At 45.5% G+C, this 23,309-nt stretch overlaps 6 protein-coding genes across 6 annotated transcripts; 2 read left to right on the forward strand and 4 right to left on the reverse strand.

Annotated features, from left to right (window-relative positions):
• Window positions 1-2,564: 2,564 nt before the first annotated feature.
• Window positions 2,565-5,354, reverse strand: LOC115768813 (mitochondrial import receptor subunit TOM40 homolog 1). The gene is made up of 4 exons (XM_030713510.1): window positions 5,008-5,354; window positions 4,253-4,515; window positions 3,767-4,184; window positions 2,565-2,949 (listed from the first exon to the last, which is right to left on the reverse strand). Exons 1-4 carry the CDS (start codon window positions 5,216-5,218, stop codon window positions 2,810-2,812), a joined length of 1,032 nt encoding a protein of 343 aa, XP_030569370.1. The 5' UTR covers window positions 5,219-5,354; the 3' UTR covers window positions 2,565-2,809.
• Window positions 5,355-6,297: 943 nt separating this feature from the next.
• LOC115768814 (ras-related protein Rab-39B) lies at window positions 6,298-7,648 on the reverse strand. Its single transcript, XM_030713511.1, has 2 exons — window positions 7,269-7,648; window positions 6,298-6,909 (listed from the first exon to the last, which is right to left on the reverse strand). Exons 1-2 carry the CDS (start codon window positions 7,374-7,376, stop codon window positions 6,361-6,363), a joined length of 657 nt encoding a protein of 218 aa, XP_030569371.1. The 5' UTR covers window positions 7,377-7,648; the 3' UTR covers window positions 6,298-6,360.
• A 307-nt stretch (window positions 7,649-7,955) lies between these two features.
• LOC115768812 (pyruvate dehydrogenase [acetyl-transferring]-phosphatase 1, mitochondrial) lies at window positions 7,956-10,568 on the forward strand. Its single transcript, XM_030713509.1, has 4 exons — window positions 7,956-8,363; window positions 8,451-8,952; window positions 9,328-9,895; window positions 9,965-10,568. The coding sequence occupies exons 1-4, from the start codon at window positions 8,250-8,252 to the stop codon at window positions 10,215-10,217; spliced, it is 1,437 nt and encodes a 478-aa protein (XP_030569369.1). The 5' UTR covers window positions 7,956-8,249; the 3' UTR covers window positions 10,218-10,568.
• Window positions 10,569-10,999: 431 nt separating this feature from the next.
• LOC115768817 (box A-binding factor) lies at window positions 11,000-13,312 on the reverse strand. The gene is made up of 2 exons (XM_030713515.1): window positions 13,073-13,312; window positions 11,000-12,992 (listed from the first exon to the last, which is right to left on the reverse strand). Exons 1-2 carry the CDS (start codon window positions 13,242-13,244, stop codon window positions 11,386-11,388), a joined length of 1,779 nt encoding a protein of 592 aa, XP_030569375.1. The 5' UTR covers window positions 13,245-13,312; the 3' UTR covers window positions 11,000-11,385.
• A 789-nt stretch (window positions 13,313-14,101) lies between these two features.
• LOC115768818 (negative elongation factor B) lies at window positions 14,102-17,322 on the forward strand. The gene is made up of 2 exons (XM_030713516.1): window positions 14,102-14,312; window positions 14,421-17,322. Exons 1-2 carry the CDS (start codon window positions 14,193-14,195, stop codon window positions 16,194-16,196), a joined length of 1,896 nt encoding a protein of 631 aa, XP_030569376.1. The 5' UTR covers window positions 14,102-14,192; the 3' UTR covers window positions 16,197-17,322.
• Window positions 17,323-19,090: 1,768 nt separating this feature from the next.
• On the reverse strand, window positions 19,091-23,298 carry LOC115768816 (protein HIRA homolog). The gene is made up of 5 exons (XM_030713514.1): window positions 23,150-23,298; window positions 21,679-23,080; window positions 20,023-20,934; window positions 19,752-19,953; window positions 19,091-19,680 (listed from the first exon to the last, which is right to left on the reverse strand). The coding sequence occupies exons 1-5, from the start codon at window positions 23,184-23,186 to the stop codon at window positions 19,252-19,254; spliced, it is 2,982 nt and encodes a 993-aa protein (XP_030569374.1). The 5' UTR covers window positions 23,187-23,298; the 3' UTR covers window positions 19,091-19,251.
• Window positions 23,299-23,309: the final 11 nt, after the last annotated feature.

Here is a 23,309-nt window from a genome sequence, read left to right on the forward strand (position 1 = left end):
CCTGTCGACTAATGGGGCCACACTGACGCAAAGTAAAGTTGCGCAGCTCCATTAAAGCGGCGCTCACAAAAAAGAGCGCTCGCAGTTATTGATTGGACCAATCAGCGATCAGCACCGCAAACAATCGTGAGCGTGTGAGCGTACGCAAATAAATCACAGCGAACACACACACGAACAACTGACTGCTTATCTCTGGCTTACTCGCGTATGTGTATGTGTGTGTGTGTATGCTGAGCAATGTGGCGCATCGTTCTCACTCGAATTCGATCGTTTGTCTATTTTAAGTCACTTACTTTTAAGTCACTCACTCTGTTAGTTTGAGCTTTTATAGCTGCTAACCCGAGGGAAGTCTGCACCTTTAACACGTAAGTTAACTCGAGTGAAAATGTCAGCTTAGAGATAATAATTAATGTTACAAATTATGTTACATCAACGCACGAGTATGTTCATAAATTATTTTAATTGTTTTCTAATTTAAGGTTTGCTCTTGATTTTTTACACAATGACAGTTTGAGCAGCAAAACTGACAAAAAAAAATAGATAAATGTGAATTTTCAAATACAATTGCTCTTTTACGTTTTAAGTTTGGGCAGCACTGTAATTGGCTCAGTGCATTACAGTTTGAGCAGCGTGCGCAAGGGAGATAGCAATATGCAACTGAAGCACAAATTTACAGTTTGGTTTGGTTGTCCGCAGTTTTAGCAGCACTGCAAAGCAGTGTGCGAAAGCAACAGAGAGAGCGAGAGGGAGAGAGAGAGAGAGAGAGAGAGAGGTAGGTAGATCTATGTACATTTACATTGAATTATATATTTACTAATAAATATAAATTTTTGCATTTGTTTGCTTTCAATGAAATTTCCACATTTAAAGTATTTTCTTTTTTATTTGTTTTGTTTTCTTTTTGTTGTTTGGTTTTTCGCACAGCTTTTTGTGTGACGTCAACGAAATTTGCCTGTCAGCCGCAACTAGAAACTAATTTGTATTTATATAAATTATAAACTTAAAGCAGTGTGTTTTACTTTTATTTTGAAATATTTTTCAAAATATTTGTTTAACCCATTTTTCAACGCATTTTTTCCAGCGAGTGCTTGCCGAGCTACTCGTTGAAAGCTTTGCTCGTTACTTTACATATTTTTTCTTTTTGTTATTTTAAAGCTGTTTGGGTTTTTAGTTTTCATTTGTTTTTAGAATAAGTTTTAACATATCTTTTATCCCATTTTTAAAGCATTTTTTCCAGCGAATTGTTTTAGCTCCTTGGAAGCTTTACTCGTTACTTTATAAACTATAAACTTAAAGCAGCTTGGGTTTTATTATAAGTTTGGTTTTTTAAATAATTTTCAATATATTTAGTTCGCCCATTTGCAAAATATTTTTCCAGCGAGTAGCTGGAGCTACTCGTTGAAAGCTTTACTCGTTAATTAACATTTTTATAAACTTAAGGCTGTTTGGGTGTGGGTTTTAATTTATTTTTAAAAGAAGTTTCAACATATTTGTTAGCTCATTTTGAACACATTTTTTCGAGCGAGTAGTTTTTTTTTTTTAGCATTTGCAGAGCTGCTGCTTGGAAGCTTTACTCGTTACTTTACAAAATATGTACTTAAAGCTTTTGGGTTTTATTTTCAGTGTTTTTTTTTTTTAAATAAGTTTCAACATATCTTTAAGCATATTTCTAACACATTTTTTCCAGCGAGTGACTAAGTGCTGGCAGGCCAGCTTATTGTAAGCTTTACTCGTTACTTGACAAATTATGAACTTAAAGCAGTTTGAATTTGATTTTGATTTTTAAAGCGCGCTTTCAAAACATTTTCAATTTACTCGCTGAAATTAAAAGCTACACGTTGGTAGCGCTACTCGTTACTTGAAAAAAACTGTCTCAACAGGAAATGCGCTCAAAATATGGCTAATTAGGAAAACAACTTAGGTATACAAAATGATAACTGGCATTTGTGGTATTTGGAATTCTCGGCGTGCGCGCGCGCGCGCGTGTGTGTGTGTGTGTGTGTGTGTGTGTGTGGGGGGGGGGGGGGGGGGGGGGGGGCAGGGCAGGCAATCTGGTTCAGATGATACACATGATATATTATGATAGATATATATATATATATATATATATATAGATATAGTTAGATATATGCACAGACAGCAGTTGAAATGTGACTTCAACTTATGACTTTTTGCTCTCTTGTTGTTTTTTTTGTTTTATTATTATATTATTATTGTGTAAACTAATACCAAATACAGCTGATTGTGTATTTTACATTTAACAACGTGCTTGTTTTGCAGCTTATGCTCCCCGCTTTTTGTGTACAAAGGAATATATTTACTTGCTGTTTTCTTTTTTTTTTGTTTCTATTATTGCCTGTGGCCAGTTGTTGTTGTTGTTGTTGTTGTGGCATTTGTTGTTTTGTTGTTTTCTTTTTGGAATTTAGCACATTTTGTTTTTTTGACGATTGCAATTTCATTTTTGAGTGTCAAATTATCAAAAACCTTTTCGGAATAAAAACAAATTGAACAAATGCATATATATATATGAGTGTGTATATATATATATATATATATATATATATATATATATACATGCTATGCTTGCTGCAGTTGTGTGTATGAGGTGTATGTGTGTGTGTGTGTGTGTGTGTGTGTGTGATAAACGACTACAATAATGATTTTGTTGATAATTCCATGTCTACGATCTGTATATCTGAATTTCTCCGATTCTGTTATTGTAGATTTTGTTGCTGGTGCTGTTGTTGCTATTGTTGTTGTTGTTGTTGTTGTGTTGTTGTTGTTGTGTGTGGTTGTTGTGTGTTGAGGCTTAACCAATCATCAGTCCGCAGCCAAGCTTAAAGTTATTCTTCACATGATTCATGCGTCCGCTCAGCGCAAAGGAGAAGGGCAGCGGCTGCAGGCGCTTTTCCAGCACGCCCGAAATATGCCAATTTGAGTCGATGGAGCCTGCAACAAATTGAATATATATTATAATATGTACATATACATTCAATTTAACAAAAATCCAACTTAGCCATGTCATCTCCTAATACCAAAATGTTGAGAGTCTGCGTCTTCACTTTCATTTGAATGTCAAAAGAATTTCTCTGCCAAAGTCCAAAATACTTTTTGCGAAGTGCACAGTTTGTAAAAAAACCTCAAGGTTTGCCTTATAAAAACTTATTCTACAAGCGATTCTTTCCATAGATATTGATAAGATCTAGCTTATATATATAAAAAGCATTTGCATTTGTCAAGTTTGCTTAAGAGAGCCGGAAAAACGAGAAGTTCTTCAGACACGAACTCAATTTGCATTCAACAAGTTTTCGCGCATTTTCCGCCAGCTGGCGTGAATTGGTGCAAAAAGTTTGGCTCCCGCTCGAAAGATATTTAAACTTTGGAATAAACAGAAACAAGGAAAACGAATTGGAATTGAATGGAAAACAAGAAACTTTCTAACAATTTTCCAATTAAGAATCAAGACAAGTTTCTGCCTGTTGCTAAAAAACAGCTTTAGCAAGCTTTAAAAGTGAGCTTAAAGCTTTCACTTTTCCGCCAAATGGCGTGGAATTTGCGAAAAGTGTGAAACACACCACGAGTGTAGATGAATTGAAGGCCTAACAAATACGTTTATAAGCAGCATTTCCGCTCATTTTGCGCTGTTGCGCGTGGATTGTGCAAGAAACACGTGACTACAGTAAAACATGCCTAGCTCTTAGAGCGCGTCAGTTCGTCAGTGAGAACAGTTTTAGTTATGACAGCTATAGGATTTGCAATGTCTAACCTCTGAACACCAAATCCGCCTTGGGCAAATCAATTTGATAGGCTATGGTCGCGACAGACTCCTGCATGCGTAGACTTGTTTCGACCTCGACGCCAATTTGCAGCTGCTCGCTGGCCTTCTGATAGTAGCACAAGTGCAGACCGCTTGGACCGAGAGTGCCGGACCAAATGGAATCGCCATTGGAATAGCGGCCCAGGGCGGAGACAATCGCTATCTGGCGGCCGGGCACATTGGGGCCATACTGATAGGCCACCTCGGCGCCGAGGGCCATGCGCTGCGTAACCGACTGTAGATATTGGCCAACAACAACGCCGGAATTGGTAAATATGCTGGGATTGCCCAGCGTTATCGAGGCGGTAAAATCGTTGCCCCGATAGTCTGTGCTCAGCTGTGTGGCCATCATTTTGGACTCCTGAATCTGTACGAGAAACATTAAGCAATTAGCAAATTGCAAGTTCGAAATGGAAAGAAGCATGCCACACATACCTGGGAGGCGAATTTGCAGCGCAAACGCGACGAGAACTGATGTATAACATTCGCATTCAGATTGCCCGATGGATCAATGTCGCCCAGCAGCACGGGAAACGCCTCGGTGGGGCTGTACTGTTTGGTGCCCACATAGGTGGCACCAAAGCGATAACCACTGGGCACTGTGGTGCTCATGTTGATCGTGTGCGATACCTGAAAATGATTGCTCAGCCCCTTGTTCAGCATGATCTTGGCGCCCTCGAACGTGATGGCCTGCACATCTGTTCGGGAATAAAGTCGATTAGTGAAGTATCAAAATTGTCCAAACCATATTGAGACAAGCTGCAGATACAGTGAAAGCTTTCATGCACAGATTCGAACCGGCTTCCTGCCTGGCTGTCAGCTTGTCATATATTATTGCAATATTATGAAATTGTAATTGATAATACAACTCAAAGAAACTGTTTGAAATGTAAAATGAATGCATGTCTCTCTCATAAGCGGACAGCTATCAGACCACCGCAGCGGCAGGTGTCCGCTTATGATAGCTTTCACTGTATATGCACTGATAATACATAATCAGAACCCAACGCACACGCACAGACACACACACGCACACAGGCGCACGCATGCACGCACACAGGCGCACGCACACGTACGGGGGCCCGCTGTACGAGCGCAGCGCCCCCGCCCCCTTCACATGGTTGTAGGTTATGTCATCAGTGCGAAACATTTGCAATTGTGTATTGAATTTACTGAATGACATTGCATACCTTTGCATTTTTTATGCAACTCCTCAACGGTGCCGGGATTTTCCAATTGATGATCCTTGGCCGCAACGCTGGCATCGGCGGCAATCGCTGCCGATGGTGTTGGCTCTGTTGGAATTGCGGCTGGTTCCGGCAAACCCAGGCTGGCAGCCACACTGTTGCTGCGCGCCGCCGTTGTATCGAGGCCGGATGATGCCGCTAGCACGTTACCCATATCGGTTATTTTGTCAGTACAAGTTTATTGTGTGTGTGATATTTTTTTTCTATTTTTGTGTGTGGCCGTCGAAATTAAAAGTGGCACGCGCTAATCTGGAGTATCTGTGTGTTAGACACTCTACAAAAAAAAAAGACTGCTTTTTTGACAGCAAACTCGATAGTAATATGTATATCGATAGCTGAACTGGCATCGATATTTAGCACTTGCCGCACGGCCAACGTTGTTCTTGAATTTCAAATTTATGTAGCACTCAATCGTTGAGTGTTTATAAACTAATAGTTAATTCAATAATTACAAAATAATGCAAATTGTGCATAAAAATTGCTTAAGCAGCTGCCGAACCATAAAGTACTCGATGCCCAGGCATTAACAGCTGAGCTGCCACTGTAATACAGCTGGCCAGGGCAAGCGCGTTGCCAGACTGCGCGCAATTGGGCGGCAGCTTTCAAAATGTTCGCGGTTCCTTAAAAGTTATTCATAAATGAAAGCGCTGATTAATCAATAAAAACGTTTATATTTCAAGTTCAAGTATATGCAACCTTGCTTTTTATATATGTATATCTATATATATATAAGTATTTCTTGTATAAGTTAATTAGTAGAGCACAAATCTCTGCTACGTATAAAGCTGAAAAAGTTTTTAATAAAAAAAAAAAAAAAAGAGCTTTGTGAATGACGCTTGGCTGTTATTTCGCTTTCGGTAAGAATCAGTTTGGTTTCGGATTAAAGGCAAATAACATATTGTACTTAAATGAGTCCAATCCAATCGGCCGAATGATCTTTGTGTACAAATATTTGGATTAACTTAAGAACGAAACTTAAAATAGCTGCAATACATACAGATATATAAATATATATATTTGTACAATACGCTTGCACTTCCTTATATTGATTTCTATTTTCTTAGTTCTTTTTGGTGCGCTATTAAAAACGAGTCAACAAAGAAAAATGTTACAAATCGCCATCAATGCACGTAATATGAGGTCAAAGATCAACTTGGTGCACGATCAATTAAAATTCCGATTATAAAAAAAAAAATTAAATAAAAAATATATGTATATATACACATATCATGTATATGTATGGAAAATTGTAAACAAAACAAATCAAATTAAACACACGCATTCGGTTTAATTAAATCAACAGCAGGAGGATTTCTCGGGCTCAGCCATAACCAGATTAAAGTCCAGACTATTGGGCCGCGCAAAGCCCGACTTGATGCCATCCCAGCCATCCTCGGCCTTGTATTCGCCGGAACGTATGCGGGCATAGACCTCCTGTGTGACCATGCGGAAAGCCTCCTCAACGTTGGCGCCGGTGCGCGCCGATGTCTCCACAAAATGCAGGCCATGCTGTTTGGCAAATGTTTGCGCCTCCTCGGTGGACACCTCACGATGCCCGCCCGCATTCACCAGATCCAGCTTACAGCCGACCAACGCGAACACCGGCCGATGCGGCTCGATGTGACGCTGCGCCTCCATCATCCAGAGGGGTATATGCTCAAAGCTGGCATGATTCGATATATCATAGACGAGCAGCACGCCAACCGAATTGCGATAGTAGGACTTTGTTATTGAACGGAAACGCTCCTGTCCGGCCGTGTCCCACAGCTGCAGTTTGATCTGTTTGCCGTCCTTCATTTCGATGAGGCGGGCGAAAAAGTCAACGCCCACTGTGGGATCAGATAGCTGCAAAGATCCAAATATTAAAATCAAAATCGGGTGTGTATCAACAAATGAAATCAAAAGAATGTAGATCACATCGACAATAAAGGGTTTTAGCACAAATTCAAAAATATGCGCGCGCAGTCCAAGGTTGCCACACTTTCTGTTCTTGTTGTTGCTGCTGCTGCTGCTGCGCTTGCATTATCAGTAAGAAAACACACACACTCACACACACACACACACGCACGCACACTTAGAGAGGCTGCGGCTGCAACAGACTTTGTCTTTATTAATAATTTTTCGCCATTTTAGCCACTTAATTATGTAATTGTTATTATTGCGCACTGTTCATACACATATTGAGATTACAATTTAACGCGTACCTCCGCAAATTTTCCATCTGTAAAGAATTTGAGCAGCGAACTTTTGCCCACAGTGCTGTCGCCGATGAGTATTAAGCGAAATTGATAATCAAAAATAGGCTCAACCATTGTGTGTGTGTGTGTATGTTTTGTTTCCTCCTTCCCCTCTCCAACAGCTTCAGAGCGTGGCCCCTTTGCCCCGTTCTCGTTTGTTGTTATTTTGCGTTAATACGCAAATTCGCTGCGAGTCCTTTTTTTTCTCGTTCTGTCTTCTAAAGAGCACACTCGATTAGATTTTGCACAAACTGAGCCAAGAGCAAAGTATAAATAAACTGCAGCCTTTTTGTTTATTGAATTTAAAGTAACTCAGCTGCTCAGTTGTTTGTTTTTTTTTTTCTAACGCACGTCAATTTCTGTATGTGTGTGTGTGTGTGTGTGGGCTGGCTTTAGGGCTGGCAAACGAGTACAATGCGCATGCAAGTACTCAAGTGCAGAGTGGCAACGCTACCAATTTAAATTTGGCATCGATTTAGCACATATATAGGAAATTGCATGAAATCAAACATTTTATAAGTAATTTCACCTTTGCGCTGCTGTCCACAAATAAACAAACCATTTATAACAGTCGACTTGCACTATTATTGATAGTATCGATCTTCAAATATGCATGTATCGTTATTCGATTGTCATCACTAGCTGTCACATTTGACATTAGTTCGTTTTATTTCGGCTTTATTTTTATATTGTTTTTACTATTGCATTGCACAAATGTACAATAACAGACAGAGAACAACAACAACAAACAACTTAGGCGCATACACAATCAACAACAGACGCGCAACGGCGCACGAATAATTGCCAAACGTTAACTGTTAACTGCATAACTGTTAACGTACACATTCGCCAGGCAAACGGGCCCAGCGTGTGCGCCGAAGGTTATTAAACGCAAGATCTTGTGTCGCTGCCGCTAAATAGCTAGCATATACATATATATATATATAGATGTTAAGGTTTGCGCTGCACGACGCCATTGGCTATGTGCGCAGCAATGTGCGTGATTTCAGTCTCAATGCCCTGCGGCTGCTACCCCAACTGCCCCAACTAAGTCCCTACGATGTAAGTATCGATGCAGCTGTGCGGTATCGATCCAGCTAACTGTTGTTGTTATCGTTGTTGTTGTTGTTGTTGTTGTTGTTGTTGCAGGTGAATATTGCACTGAAGGAGAACGAGTTTGTTTACAATTTCCCGCTGGACGGCATCATACGCAGCTATGAAACAAATCAGCTTGGCTCCAATTCTCCCTGCGAGGATTCGCGCACCGAGGCCAGCCTCCAGTTCCGCAACGGCTTCATATGCGGCGTCTTCGATGGCCATGCGGGCGCCGCCTGCGGCCAGGTGGTCTCCAAACGCCTGCTGCGCTACATATCGGCCGGCACGCTGCCGCGCCAGGTGCTCAAGCAGCAGCTGAAACAGGGCTGCGACAGCCAGTCGTTTCTCAAGTGCCACAACGACAAGGTCGACTTTGTCAGCGAGATACGGCCCATCTATGAGCGCAGCTTTCAGCAGTATATCAAGCGTTTGGCCGAGGTGCCGCAACGGGATGTGGCCAGCGAGCTGGAGCACGCATTCCTTCAGCTGGATGCGGATTTGGCCCAGGAAGCGTTGGACAACAATGATGCGCGCACCATGGGCGTGGCGCTGTCGGGTAAGCTACAGCTTTTTCCTAGTTGGCATTTTTATTTGAAACAATCTGGCAACACCAGCAAATGGTTGAACGCAAGTCTCCAGTTAAAGTTTAGCCGCACGTTAAAGTGGAGCCCGGCTAAATGTCATTTAGTTAGGGCTGCATTTGACTGAGAGAAATTGGCAAAATTGATTCATAATTAAAATAACTAAGCATTCGTATACATAGTGTTGCCATTATGTTGTAATATATGCTTACTTAACTGACAGTTAATTTAGTTGACAAGAACACTGTGTACCCTTAACTGGCAGTTAATTGAATTGACATTGGCATAAGCAAAATATTTAAACGTCAGCCTAACTAGACACGCTGTTTTCTTGTTCTTCTTGCTGGCAGGCGCCGTCGCCTGCCTGGTGCACTTGGAGGGCCTGCAGCTGCATGTGGCCAGCACTGGGGACTGTGGCGCCGTGCTGGGCGTGCTGGATCCGCAGACGAATCAATGGCATCCCAAAAAGATGAACATCGAGCACAATGTGGAGAACATGCAGGAGGTTAGCCGCATACTTGGCGAACATCCGCGCGAGGAGCGCGAAACGGTAATACGAAATGGCCGGCTGCTCAGCCAGCTGGCGCCGTTGCGTGCCTTCGGCGACTATCGCTACAAATGGCCCGTGGAAACGCTACAGCAGAAGGTGGTGCCCATGTTCGGGGAGCAGGTGTTGCCGCCAAATTATTATACGCCACCGTACCTGACCGCCCGGCCGGATGTGCAACAGCACGAGCTGTGCGCGAACGATAAGTTTCTAGTCATTGCCAGTGACGGCCTCTGGGATTTCCTAACGCCCAGCGAGGTTGTCAGCCTTGTGGGTGAGCACATTAACTCGAAAAAAACAATGGAACCGATGCGCCTGCCGCCCGGCAATGTAACGCTGCAGCAAATCTCCGATCAGCTAGCCGAGCGCAAGTAAGTAAATGCGTTTACCTCAACGGGAAATTCGTTTTCATTCATCCGTTTTTGTTTTTTTTTTTGCAGAGCGGGTCTCACACGCAAACCGATCGATCAGAATGCGGCCACGCATCTGATACGCCATGCTCTGGGCGCCACAGACTATGGCATTGAGCACTCGAAGATCTCGTATTATTTGTCGCTGCCGCAGGACGTGGTGCGCCTGTACCGCGACGATATCACCATCACCGTCATCTACTTCAACTCGGAGTTTATAGCGCGGCTCAAGGGCGAAACGCTGCCCCAGTCGCCGCAGACGATGCAGCCGCCGGCAGCGTGATCTGCGTCTAAATCGTGTTGATCCGGCCCAGTCGAGCCAGTCCACATGCCACCTGAACCAGCCTTCAGACAACCGGCACATAGTGCGATCTATATAGATATATGTGTACATATATATATATATATATATATATATGGTTATGCATGCATATGTGTCTGTGTATTTATTGGCCAGCGCTAAAGTCTAGCCTAAGTTGTTTCGTTTAAGTTTTGTTTACAAATTTATACAATCCTCAACCACATCCAACCCTCTATTGTTGTTGTTGTTGTTGTCGTTGTTAACTGCTTATCCTGTGCCGGGACGAGAGCCAATCGCAGGCTAAACGCAAATAAATATCAAAGATAATCTATAAAAAAAGAACCCTACTCTCAAAACTGAACACTTGCAATTTTTTGCTTTTTTTTTGACAAGAATCTAAGTGTCTTTGATAAATCATGATCATGACAATACCTATATATAGACATGTCTATAACTACGTTTGTTCAAGCTGTTTAGAAGTGCATATCAAAGTCTCAAAATCCCCTTTATCGAGGCTTTGTTTCATAACATAAAGTCGCAGTTCTGTTATGCTACAGTGGCATCTGTTAATAGATGTGCGCGCTGTTAGGCGACAATGTAAACGGCTTATGAGAGAGAGAGCGAGAAGGAGAGATGCTGCCGCTTGGCTCGCACGCGTGCAATTGGATCGGGCTGGCAGAGGTAAATGAATATCGCGAGCTTTTTGTTGTTGTTGTTGTTGTTTGTTATTTGTTTTTTGTTTACAATTTGAACAGTTTGTTTCGAGAATTGATTAGTTTATTTTACAATTATATTCATTACACTCGAAGGCCGTACATGCTAATTGATTATGTTTAGGTTTTTGTATTTTGCGTTTTTTTTTTAAATTTTAAATTTTTACTGTTGTGGGGTTTACGTTAAAACATAGCATACGGATATACAGTTATACACGCATATAGGCATATATATATATATATATACCATATGAATGCAGATTAAAGCGAGGCTAAAGCTACAGACAAACACTTACAAAAAGGAAAGAGAAGAACTGGGCAGGGTTCGATTTCGGGTTCGGGGTCAGGTGCAGCTTTCTATTTTTTTTTTTTTTGTATTCCATATTGTGTTTTTGCTACAAATCGACATAGATTGAAGTAAACGAAGAATTGGCCAGCTAATCCTTGGCATCCTGATCGGCGACCTCCTGCCTGCTGACACAATTGAGAAATTCCATTTGGATGTGCGTGATTTGTGTCTTGCTAAAATATTGCATTTTCTTTTTGAGAAAATCAAAGAACAAATCAAGCTCATCGCGCTTGATCAGCGCCTGCGCCAACTGCTGCTGTTCGTCGTCCTTGATCAGCGTGCTGCTCGACGCGACGCTGATGGAGGAGGCGCCCCCATTCCCATTCCCGCCGCCGCCGCCGCCGCAGCTCAAAGCCGGCAGCTGTAAAATAGTTGTCGCCGTCGCAGCGCTATTGTACGGCGTATTTGTGGAAGTATTGCACAGTGTGGCTGTTGCTGCCGCCGGCACCGCTGCCGCCGCTGGCAGCGTGGTGCTCACCGTTGCCGCATTCAAGGCAACCGCCGGCGTGCTCGAGATGGTGACACTTGTGCTGGTCGCTTCGGTCACATCGACGAGCGCTATTTGCTGCTGGCTGGCAGCTGAATCCTGGCAGCGCTGGCTGCTCGCCGACGCCGTCGTTGTGACCAGCGTGAGATTCTTCAGCTTGGCGTCGGCCGTGATGACGCTGCCATTGCCCGAGAGCACGCTGTTGCTGGCCGTGGCGCTGCTGACGGTCGCTGCGCTGGCGAAATGATGCGTTGCATGCTGTGCATGCGGATGCTGGGCATGATGTGTGGCACGCAGCGGCACGGCAACGGTGTTGCGCTGCTCGGGCTCCGGTTCGATGTCTTCAATGCAAAAGCCATCGGCATCAATGTAATGGAAGCCCTTGCTGTCGGTGACATCGCTGCTGCCATCGACGCCCAGTTCGCAGTGCGGACCGCTGGCCTCTTCGTAGAGGCAAACCTCCTCGTAGTCAACCTCGGTGCCGTTGGCGACGCCATCCTCGTCCAGTTCATGCTTAACAATATCGACCGTCTGGCCATCATGATCGACGACCTCATCGTCATCATCGTCCAGCTCATCGTCGACAACGTCGTCGTCGTCCTGCGTGATTTGTGACAATTCAATGCTGGAAATGCTGCCGTCATGCTGCGTCTGATGGTGATGATGATGATGGTGCTGCTGCTGCTGCTGTTGCTGCTGCTGCTGCTGCTGCTGCTGATGATGATGATGGTGATGATGATGATGCTGCTGCTGGCCATGGTGAGCATGCTGATGATGCGTGTGCACCGTATCATCGGCCACGCTCTCCTCGTAGGCGGTCAATATGAATGTCTCGGTCTCATCGACCAGCGTTATTTGCGAGCTGGCATGATGCGAGGAGGACATGGCCGTTGCGTTCGAGTGCCCATCTTCATCGATTAGCTCATGATCGACATCATGGTCATGCTGTATGCCATTGACAACATCATCATCATCATCGATATCGTCATCCTCGTCCGGCTGCTTTTTGATCTGCACCAAAGCGGCCATCGCATTGCGATGCGCCTTCAGCTTCGGCTGATACACCTTCGACAAGAAGTCCAGCTGCTTGGCATATCGCCACTTCGACAGACGTCCCTCAATGCATTTGGGCGAGCGTCGACGGTATTGATGATATGTGTCCCGCAGATTCTTCCACTTGCGTCGCACCTCCTGCACGCTGTACTTGTCTGAAACGGCGGGCGGAAGCGTCGTAAATGTGTGCTTATATATATAATTTGATCAGGGATTTGCCCAGCTTAGTACTCACTGCCCATTTGCTGGGAGACCTCCTGCCAGCCGCTGAGTATGTCCGGGCGTCGCCTTTGGTTCGGCTGCAGCTTGTAGTTATATAGCGCCGGATTCTGGCGCACCAAATTGATAAGCGTGATAATATCATCCGTGGGCGCATTGTCCTTGTGATAACGCTTGCGCTCCGACATGGTGTGCCTGTGTGCGTGTGTGTGTGGGTGGGTGGGCGTGTGTATGTGTGTGTGTGTGTATGTGTTTTGTTAGCTTGTTGCTGTTGCTTCTATTATTTAGCTGGCAGCTGGAGTTGTTATTGTTTACGCGCTTTGCGCCTGGCCGCGATTGCGATTGCGTTTTTTCGTTTTTTCTTTTTTTTTTGTTGCGTTTATTGTTCAACTCGGCCGCAATTTGGTGTCAGTTTCCGCTGTTCCCAGTTTGTTAAAATGGTCTGGCATGCAAAAAGGTTTGCGTGTGCTCAGGCCAGCCAAAAATGCACACAAATTTTCATTTAATGCACACACGTTTGCCACACAGCGCTTTTGGTAGCCACGAATTGGCCATGTTCAATTACGCAGGAAAAACAATTTAGATAGAAATTTTTGGGTTACTAGCGTTGCCGTACTGTGTTTGTATATGCTGGGCACCACAGAAGCAGCGTAACGTTGCCAGATGGCGGCTGTGGAATTTTACCAGCGATAGGCACGAGCACTAATAAATGCGGAATAGGGAACACTATCAACGATAGTCTGCAAGCTAACACCGATGTTTCGCATCGGCAAAGGCACCCATGCAGCGATATATCGTAGTAGAAAATATCGATGCAATCAGAAATTGCGCAGCAAAAATGCATAGACACGAATATTGATTATTATATTTTTAATTAAACTACATAAATGTAAAACATAGGAAACATAATTAATAATAATGATAACCAGGCACAGAAATGTGTACAAACGTATATAAAACAGCATTTGGTATCGATAAGTGTGAGCAAAAGCCAAGCGGACATCGGGTAACACATATCGATACATCGGTGCTTTGTGATCTCTAATTAAACGATAGTTGTGCATTGCTTGGTCTTCGCGACTGGCAGAAATTTTCGTGTTGGAGACCACGAAAAAATTTATAATTGTTGACTGAAAATGAGTACGCCCACAAAAAATGGCACCGGCTTAGAGGATGTCAACATACCTGGTCAAGCGTTCCTGCGTGAGGCACTAACCTCCTGCACAGATCCGCTTAAAGCCATCGAAAGTTTTCAGGTATGTTTAAGCGCGAACATTGTGTGTGTGTGTGTGTGTGTTTTTTTTCCTGTGTTTTTTTTTTTTGTTAATTGTAAGAATCAAGTATATGTTTAACCATGTCTCCAGTTGGAGAATGGCGTACTGCTGCCGTCGCTGCGTCCCATGCTGCCGCTGTTGGATTTGCATGGCGTCCGCCGTCTGGATTTTCACACATCCCTCATGGAGGAGCTGCGCGACAAGCTAATCGCGCACATCAACGAGCTCGGCCAGAAGGAGCCGCGCGAACGCGAAAAGAAGCTAAAGGAGCTGCTGGTCAAGAGCTTTCCGGTTGTGCGCGTCAAATCATTGCGTCCCGTTGTCATGGCCATATTGCGGAACACCCAGCACATTGATGATAAATATCTGCGGATTTTGGTACGCGATCGCGAACTCTATGCGGACACGGACACGGAGGTGAAGCGCCAGATCTGGCGCGACAATCAATCGCTATTTGGCGACGAGGTCTCGCCGCTGCTATCGCAATATATACGGGAGAAGGAGCACATCCTGTTCGATCACACGAATCTCAACAATTTGTTCTTTCAGCCCACGCCCAAGGTGCGGCGGCAGGGCGAGGTCGTTCAGAAGCTGGCCAATATGATTGGCTCCAGCGTCAAGCTCTACGACATGGTCTTGCAGTTTCTGCGCACACTCTTTCTGCGCACACGCAACGTCCACTATTGCACGCTGCGCGCCGAGCTGCTGATGGCCCTCCACGATCTGGAGGTGCAGGAGATCATATCGATAGATCCGTGCCACAAGTTCACCTGGTGTCTGGATGCCTGCATTCGGGAGAAGAACGTCGATATAAAGCGTTCGCGCGAACTGCAAGGCTTTCTGGATAATATCAAGCGCGGCCAGGAGCAGGTGCTAGGCGATTTGTCCATGACGCTGTGCGATCCCTATGCCATCAATTTTTTGGCCAGCTCGGCCATCAAGATACTGCAGCATCTGATCAACAATGAGGGCATGGCCCGGGATAATCAGATATTGATATTGTTGTTGCGCATGCTGGCGCTGGGCCTGAGCGCCTGGGTGATGATCGATTCGCAGGACTTCAAGGAGCCCAAACTGGATGGCCAGGTGGTCACCAAGTTTCTACCAGCCCTCATGTCGCTCATGGTGGACGATCAATGCCGCAGTCTGCACGCCAAGCTGCCGCCCGACGAGCGCGAATCGGCGCTGACCACCATCGAGCATTCGGGCCCGGCCCCGGATGCCGTCGAGGCCTACATTCAGGAGAGCGCGGTGGCCAGCATTCTGGCCATGTACTATACACTGCATACGGCACGCGCCAAGGATCGCGTTGGCGTGCTGCGCGTTCTGGCCATACTCTCCGTTTGCAAGGACGATCGCGCCTACGAGGATCCCTTCCTGCACTCGCTGATCGCCCTGCTGATACCCATGAGCGATGAGTTTGCCACCGAAGACTTTTGCACCACGCTCTTCGATGAGTTCATTTTCGCCGGCCTGCAGCGCGAGAATGTCACCTCGCGGCACATGCTGAAGCTGCTCTGGTATGTGCACAACAAGCTGCCCGCCGGCCGACTCGGCACGCTGATGAAGGCCATGCAGCCCACAACGGCACACAATGAGCACATTCACAAGCTATACGAGACGCTGCAGGAGCGCATTGGCGCCGGCCCGCCGCCGCCGTTGCCAACACCCCAGCCGACACCAGAGACGCCCGTTGTTGAGGCTGCGGCCGCGGCGACGGCGACGGCAATAGCTGCGGCTACGGTGACAGCGGCGCCGCCACCGCTGCCGGCACAGCCACTGCCGCTGCCACAGCCGGCGACGGCGGAGTTTGATGCAACGGCAAAGGGCGTGCCCGCGCCAGGTCCACACTATAGCCCCCAATAGCCCGAGGCAGCGGCAGCGGCTGCCAACGCAACAGCTGCTGCCACAGTTCCCACAGCTGCAACAGCTGCGCCTCTTGGATAAACAGCAGGCTCGCATTAGTATCTATATGTAACCTTATTTATATTAAGCCTTGTAAATAGCTAAACCTGTTTTTTTTTTTCATATGATATTCATAACCATATTGGATGTCTATATCTATAGGTATATAAGTTAATCTATGTCTATCTGAAGCCCACCAATGTCGATATATTAATCAAACATGTGTGTGTAGAGCCGGCCATATATATATATAGACATAAATAACCAGTCATAGAGTCGATCAATGTCTAAAGATAATCCACAATTTGTCGAACTATGTGTCCAATTGGGCATATATATCCAGCAATAGAAACTTAATCAACAATTTGTCCAAGTCGATTCTACTTAGGTCTATGTAGAGCATACCAATTGGGCAGCAATAGAGCTTATCAATGTCTATAGATAATCAACATTTTGTCTAAGTAGATTCTATCTATGTCCAATTAAGCATATACATCCAGCAATAGAAACTTGATGTCTATGGATAATCAACATGTTGTCTAAATATAAATTACCTTTGTCTATGTAGAACAGTCCAATTAAGCATATGCATCCAGCAATTCAATTCAGTCAATCAATGTCTATGGATAACCAATAATTTGTCTATGTATAAACTATCTTAAATAGGCATATGCATACATCCAGCAATAGAGCTTATCAATGTCTATAGATAATCAACAATTTGTGTCCAAATAGAATCCAACAAAAAGTTGCATCTATTCAGATATAAATGTCCAGATATAGAGTCTAGCTATAAACAATTATGTGTCTATATAGAAGCTACCCATGTCTAGATATATAATCAACTATTTGAGTAGATATAAATGTCTAGATATAACCAAGTATGTGTCTATATAGAGTCGACCAAAGTCGATATATATATGTGTCTATATAGCCCCTACCTATATCTAGATATATAATCGACTATACTATATAGATGTAGATATAAATGTCTAGGTATAACCCAAGTATGTGTCTATATAGAGTCGACCAAAGTCGATATATATATAGCCAACTATGTGTCTATATAGCACCTACCTATATCTAGATATATAATCGACTATACTATACTATATATCCAACTATGGAACCTATCGATGTCTACATATATATATATATAATATCAAGTGTATGTCTATATACAACATACACATATCTATATAATTAATCAACTCAATGTCTATATATATATACGATAATGTCCAGCCATTCTATATATATCGAACTATAAGCCGACATTTTCAGGGCTACGCGCGTGATATTCGTACGTTTTAAAACCAAAGAAAAATTCAATTTTTGTTTTTTTTTTTTTTCATCTTTCTCAAGGTCCGATTTTAGAATAGTATTTTAAGAAGAATTTTTCTAGTCCAAAAGTGAGTTACTCAAGTGATAAAAAAAAAAGAGAGATTACAAAAAGAATAATTCCATTTTACAAAAAAAAAAAATGTTCTCATAATGAAGATATTCAAAAATCAACAGATTTTGAACAAGATCGAAGTTGAATCTGAAAAGTATTCCTATTTTAAGAACTGAAGCTCAACTATGAGATAAACTATAACATAACCTCAACTAAAGTAAACCTAATGCTCAACTAATGCTCGACAGATTCTAATCGCGTAGTCTTAAGTCTTAAAACTCATATTTGATGAAATCGAGCTCAATTTAAAGATATTCAAACATAACCTCAACGAAAAGCTACTTTCAAATTTTAAATGTAAAAAAACGTGAGGTATACACACTACACAATACCCTGGAATATCGCCAAACTACTTTCTACATGCATTTGTATTTTTACTTGAATACAATTGCATTTTTTTATAAATGTCTATTAACTTAATAATATTAAATCTGTGTGTCTATCTATCTATAAAAAAAAAAGTGTTTGTCTTGATTGAATGATTGATGATTGACGGGCAGAGCTTTCATTCTACATTTTTCATAGCAGTTCCCGTTTGTGCGATTTTTGCAAAATTCTGAACGCAAATTTCAAAATTTGTTGAGAAAATACTCCGGCCGCGCAATGCTGGGTAATTTTAGGTGTACGAAAATAGTTGAAGTCAGGATTTGCGCTTGACTAAATTGAAAATCAGCTTCTCCGAATCTCAATCAAAGTTTTTTTTTTTTTTTTTTTTTTTGAAGCAAATAAGAAAATGGGCCAAAATGTCTTGCATAAAGCCATCCGATTATTTTAGGGAGATCTTCCAGAGAATATTGTCCCATTCTAGTCCTATTTATGGCTTATGCTGAAGATTTTTAAAAATTGTCTTGGAAAACAAACAAGTTTTCCAAGCAAAAACTTATTTCCTTCGCTCAGCTCTATAAAACTAGATGTTATAGTGTTTCGATTCTGAGAAGATTTGGTTTAAGTTTAAAGATTTCTTGAAAAACAAAAATGTTTCATACCAGAACTTCGTTTTTGAGCTATTATTCTTATGAGAGGTATATGATATAGTGTTTCGATCTGGACAAGATCTGAGGAAAGACAGACACATCGCATGACAATAGAATAATATCTCTTTAAGGCTATAAAACCAGAAAGGTTTTACATACAATAACCTATCGATCGATGCTTCTTAGAGGCATATATGATATAGTCCTTCGATCTGGCCAATTACAAGATATGCGTACAACATTGACAAGGATAGATATACAACCGAGAGTCTAGTTTACATGCTAAGAGACAGACAGACTTACAAAAGGACCTGGCTCTAGTAATATCAAGGAATATATATATATATAATTAATGGATGCGGGCAGAGTTATCTGCCTCTGGGCTGTCCGAATTACAGGAGACTCGTTTGTGTGTTTTCAGCTTAAATAGAGACTATGACATTGGTATATTTAAAACTTTCGCAAGGAACGCTTACAACTAGTTGACAGTATCTGTGTGGAATATCAGCGGGAGACAAAAAAAAAAGTGGGAGTTAAATACAATAATAATAGTTGAATGGGTTTTGGGCGGGGCAGGGACTAACGCTCAGTGCTTGTCCGTTTCGTTGTCGGCAGCCGTAATCGGCTCGGGCGTTGTAGAGGATGCCGGCTGGGAGGATGACGAGGATTCCGTTTCGCAGGCATCCGGCTCGGCGCTCTTGCGATTCGTAGCCAGTGCAGGCGGCGGCGGTGGTGGCGACGGCGACGATGGGGGCGGCGGCGGGGATGATGGCTCCGCTGTGAGCAGCGCCTCGATGGCCGCCGCCGCAGCGGCAGCTGCTCGGGTGCGTGGGCAGGGCGACGATGGCAACGGATAGGTGATTGCCGATGAGGATTGCGGCGGCGGCGCGTCCGCCACAAAGTTCTCCTCGTTCAGCTGGTACAGCTCGAGATATTCGTTGTAGATGTGCTCCCATTGCGTGTGCGGCTTCAGCGACTCCAGGACGCACTGCATCAGCTCGTGTTTGGGCGCCGACTGCGGGCCAAACAAAAAGAGGACATATTAAATGAAATCAAGTGCCATTTGGCATGCATTTCTAAATTCACCTGCGTTGCCTCCTGCTCCGTATTGTTGAGCAGACCGTCGAGGAACAGGCGCAGACGCTTCTCGGTGCCGTAGGTGGCCAGCTGGAAGGTGAGCATGACATGCCAATGTTTTAGTTCCTCGAATGCCTCGAGAGCCTCGCACAGTTTTATTTGATTCTCCAGGAAGAGCACCTTGGCCGTTTGCTGCCAGCTCTCCGGATCGCTAGAGCAGAAGAAGCAGAAGAAGGGTTTAGTTGAAGCTCAAGTTGAGATTGACAATATTTCCACTCACATCTCGACGGCGCCGCGCAAACTGAGGTAGTTCTGTGTGCTGGCCTGCATGCTGAGCAGCGGGAACTTGCGATTCACATGCTCCAGATCGCGCGGCAGCGAGCCGCGTATGCCATTGAACATGATGGCATCGCCGGTGGCCAAGACCAGCCAGGATTTTAGATTCGTTGAATACGAATAGGAATTGCCGCTGGGAAAGCCAATCAGCGGCATGCCCTGATCCGTGATGGCAAACTGCAGCGCCATGCCGTGCTTGTTGAGCAGCTCCAGGCAGTTGGTCGCCAGCCGGATGCGTCGCTTGGTTATGTGCCAAATCCGCAGCAGGCCGCATTCGGTGAGCACGCCCACCAGCTGATTGTCCGGACTGAAGGCGCAGTGCACCGCGGCGCTATTCAGCGAAATGGCCGGAAAGATCGGACAGCCCGTCTGCATGGCCAGCAGACGCATGCTGCCGTCCAGAGAGCAGAGCATCACATATTTGCTGCACAGATTCACATTGATTACCGGCGAGCCGACATACATCTCCCAGAGCTGTTCCCGGCTCAGCTGGGCGGTCACCTTGGCGACCATGCCGTAGCCCGTCTTCAGATGCCCGTTCTGTACATGAATGCGATAGTCTTGCGACGATTTGGTGAATTCGCATTTACTATTCGCTGTGATTTGCAGCTTCGGTCCGAGCGTATTGCTGCTGTTCAGATCGCAGAGCAACTGCATCGAGCTGCGACGCGGCGCTATCGCAGCCGTTGCCGCCGGCGCCGGCGGCAGCATTAGGCGTCCCACTTGATCCGCGCGCGAGAAAAGCGGCTCCGGCATGAGCGGTTCCACGCCGCCAATTGGACCTGTTGCTGTCGTTGCTGTTGTCATTGTTCCTGTTGTGCTCCCGATATGGTTGCTGTTGCTGCTGCTGTTGTTGCTGTGGTAGGAAGAAAATATGTGAGTTAAGCTGGTCTAAAGTGTTTCGAATGGAGGAATGGAAAGTAGCGAAAGTAGCTCTGCAGCGTTTAAATTCATTTGCTTCGAGCTCGGATACTCAATCGCACAAGCGAAACGAAAGTCGATCCGCTCGAGCCAAGCAACATGCTCGAGTTCGACCTGGTTGAGTCAGGCAACATGTTTGAGTTGCAGCAAGCTCGGATACTCAATCGCACAAGCGAGCGAGAGTCATTGTGGTGATGCACAGGCTCTTCTGGTGCAGGTGTCTGGCTGGGAGAGAGGCTGTTTTCCAAGCTATTGGCTGGCCTAATCCTTGACAGCTGGCATGGCCCTGCCAATGCGAGGAGGCATGACCTGTAGCCAGTTGTGCCGCTCCAGCGCGCTTGATTCATGATCTGGCGAAATCTCCTCAAGGAAATAGTCCTTCGACTGACCAATGCAGCTGTTCAAAACAAGCAACTTAAGCTAATCCAAGGCTCTACTGGGGGATTATGACAGGTTTTGATCCCAACTAGCGCACCTAGCTCGTCTGCCTGATTAGGATGCACTTGCTCCAAGTCAAGCTCTCAAAAGTTCACCGAGATGCCTTCTTCATTCTGTCTGCGCTCTTCAAGGTTCTTTTAGCCATTTATGCCACCCACAAAGCAGCTTCCAGTGGCTGCTAATCTTCTCCAGCCGACCAACTGCAGATAAGAAATGAATTTAAAATCCAAGCACAACCCACCTGTTGCTGTGATTGACGGCATTGCTGGCGGCGCTGCTGGCGATGCTGGTGCTGGCTATGCCGGAGCTGGGCTCGGGCATCTCGTTGAGCGGTATAAACATGGGCGTGATCCGTCGCTTGCCGTCCTTGGTGCGCGTCTCTGTCTGTTTGCTGATGGCGCGAGCCGGCGAAGCGGCGCCCGCCTGCGACTGCTGGATGGGCAGGCGGCGTTCCATGGCCGCATTGGGCAGCGCATAGCTGGAGAGTTCGGGCAGGCAGCGTGCCGGCTGCTGCTGCTGTTTGATGGCCAAGTGGTCCTCGAAGCAGCCGCCGTATTTGCGCTTAAAAATGGCCTTCTTTTCCAGTTCGGAGACGCGCGAGCCGAGCTCCTCCTCGTTGAACTGCAGGCAGGCAATGGTGCCATCACCGCTGCAGGCCATCAGCAGGCATTGCTGCGGACCCCAGGACATGTCCAGGACGCTGTCATTGAACAGCTCATGGATGACAATCATGGGACGCTGCAGCGCCGTCATCCACACGGATAGCGAGCGATCCCGTGAGCCAACGGCCAGCACACAGTACTGCATCGGTTTGCTGGGACTGTCGCCGGCCATGTGGCGCGTCAGGATGGAGTTGTGGAAGCGCACACAGGTGACCGCTTTGCGATGCCCCACAAAATCCTTGTCGCACTTCCAGCCCTCGCGCTCAACAATCTGGGCGGTGGGTCCGCCGCCGTTCATGGCGTGCGCCGAGACCAGATACTGGCCATCGGGTGACCAGGAGAGGCGCAATATGTGCGTGGTGCCGCCGCATTCCTGGAACGGTTCCGTTATCGTTGTGCCGCACGACCAGTCCATAGTGCGCCAAATCTTGATGCTGCGATCATCCGACTGGGAGGCCAAGAACTTGCCCACCGGATCCCAGGCGACGCCCTTCACCAGGCCCGTGTGTCCCTTCAGGGTTTGCAGCATGTTAGGCAGAGCACGGGCATCCCAGACAATGATGGTGTTGTCTATGCTGCAGCTGGCTAGAAAGAGATCATTGGGCGACCAGGCCAGATCGAGAACATCGCCATCATGGCCGCGTAGCGTGTGTATACACTTCCAGGACTCGTGATTCTGTTGCATGCCGCCGGTGCCAAAGACGCCGCTGGGTCCCTGCGCCTTGCGCCAAATCATGATTAGCTTGTCATCCGAACCGGAAGCCAGCAGCTGTCCATTCTGCGACCAGCGCACACAGTTCACGCACGCCAAATGCTGATCCATTTGGCAGAGCATCCGTGGCACCGATGCATCGTTCTCATCCTTCTCGGATAGCACCGGCTTGAGATTCCAAATGACAACACGCCCGGAATCGTTGCCCTGACCGCCAGTTGCAAATTTTGTACAATCCTGGTGCACATCCACCGAGAAGATGGGTTTTTCTGTGTAAACAAAACAAATTTCCGGATTAAAGCACAAAAAAAAAGGGCTGCTGGCCGGCTGCTGCTTACCATCATGGTGCACCCAACCCGGCTTCACGAGCCTCATTAATGCGGCTGCTGTCAGTTGTTTGTAAATAACCGCGGTTCCAATTGCCGCTCGGTATTATATTTGCCGGCAAATAGGGATGTAAATAACATAACGACATGTATCGAGTAGATTGATTCATGC

Source organism: Drosophila novamexicana, unplaced genomic scaffold (genome assembly GCF_003285875.2).
Source record: "Drosophila novamexicana strain 15010-1031.04,08,12 unplaced genomic scaffold, DnovRS2.1 tig00002045-arrow-arrow-pilon, whole genome shotgun sequence".
NCBI classification, from domain to species: Eukaryota; Metazoa; Arthropoda; class Insecta; order Diptera; family Drosophilidae; genus Drosophila; species Drosophila novamexicana.

Coding starts and splice junctions, on each gene's coding strand:
- LOC115768817 (XM_030713515.1), bottom strand. CDS start 13,244: ATGTCGGAGCGCAAGCGTTATCACAAGGACAATGCGCCCACGGATGAT. Junction 12,993..13,072: donor GGTCTCCCAGCAAATGGGCA/GTGAGTACTAAG, acceptor CCGCCGTTTCAG/ACAAGTACAGCGTGCAGGAG.
- LOC115768818 (XM_030713516.1), top strand. CDS start 14,193: ATGAGTACGCCCACAAAAAATGGCACCGGCTTAGAGGATGTCAACATA. Junction 14,313..14,420: donor AAGCCATCGAAAGTTTTCAG/GTATGTTTAAGC, acceptor CCATGTCTCCAG/TTGGAGAATGGCGTACTGCT.
- LOC115768812 (XM_030713509.1), top strand. CDS start 8,250: ATGTTAAGGTTTGCGCTGCACGACGCCATTGGCTATGTGCGCAGCAAT. Junction 8,953..9,327: donor CATGGGCGTGGCGCTGTCGG/GTAAGCTACAGC, acceptor TCTTGCTGGCAG/GCGCCGTCGCCTGCCTGGTG. Junction 9,896..9,964: donor GATCAGCTAGCCGAGCGCAA/GTAAGTAAATGC, acceptor TTTTTTTTGCAG/AGCGGGTCTCACACGCAAAC.
- LOC115768814 (XM_030713511.1), bottom strand. CDS start 7,376: ATGGTTGAGCCTATTTTTGATTATCAATTTCGCTTAATACTCATCGGC. Junction 6,910..7,268: donor CAGATGGAAAATTTGCGGAG/GTACGCGTTAAA, acceptor GGATCTTTGCAG/CTATCTGATCCCACAGTGGG.
- LOC115768813 (XM_030713510.1), bottom strand. CDS start 5,218: ATGGGTAACGTGCTAGCGGCATCATCCGGCCTCGATACAACGGCGGCG. Junction 4,185..4,252: donor GCTGCAAATTCGCCTCCCAG/GTATGTGTGGCA, acceptor TTTCTCGTACAG/ATTCAGGAGTCCAAAATGAT. Junction 2,950..3,766: donor GGCGGATTTGGTGTTCAGAG/GTTAGACATTGC, acceptor AATTTGTTGCAG/GCTCCATCGACTCAAATTGG.
- LOC115768816 (XM_030713514.1), bottom strand. CDS start 23,186: ATGAGGCTCGTGAAGCCGGGTTGGGTGCACCATGATG. Junction 19,954..20,022: donor TTGCGCGGCGCCGTCGAGAT/GTGAGTGGAAAT, acceptor CTTCTGCTCTAG/CGATCCGGAGAGCTGGCAGC. Junction 19,681..19,751: donor CGGAGCAGGAGGCAACGCAG/GTGAATTTAGAA, acceptor TTTGGCCCGCAG/TCGGCGCCCAAACACGAGCT.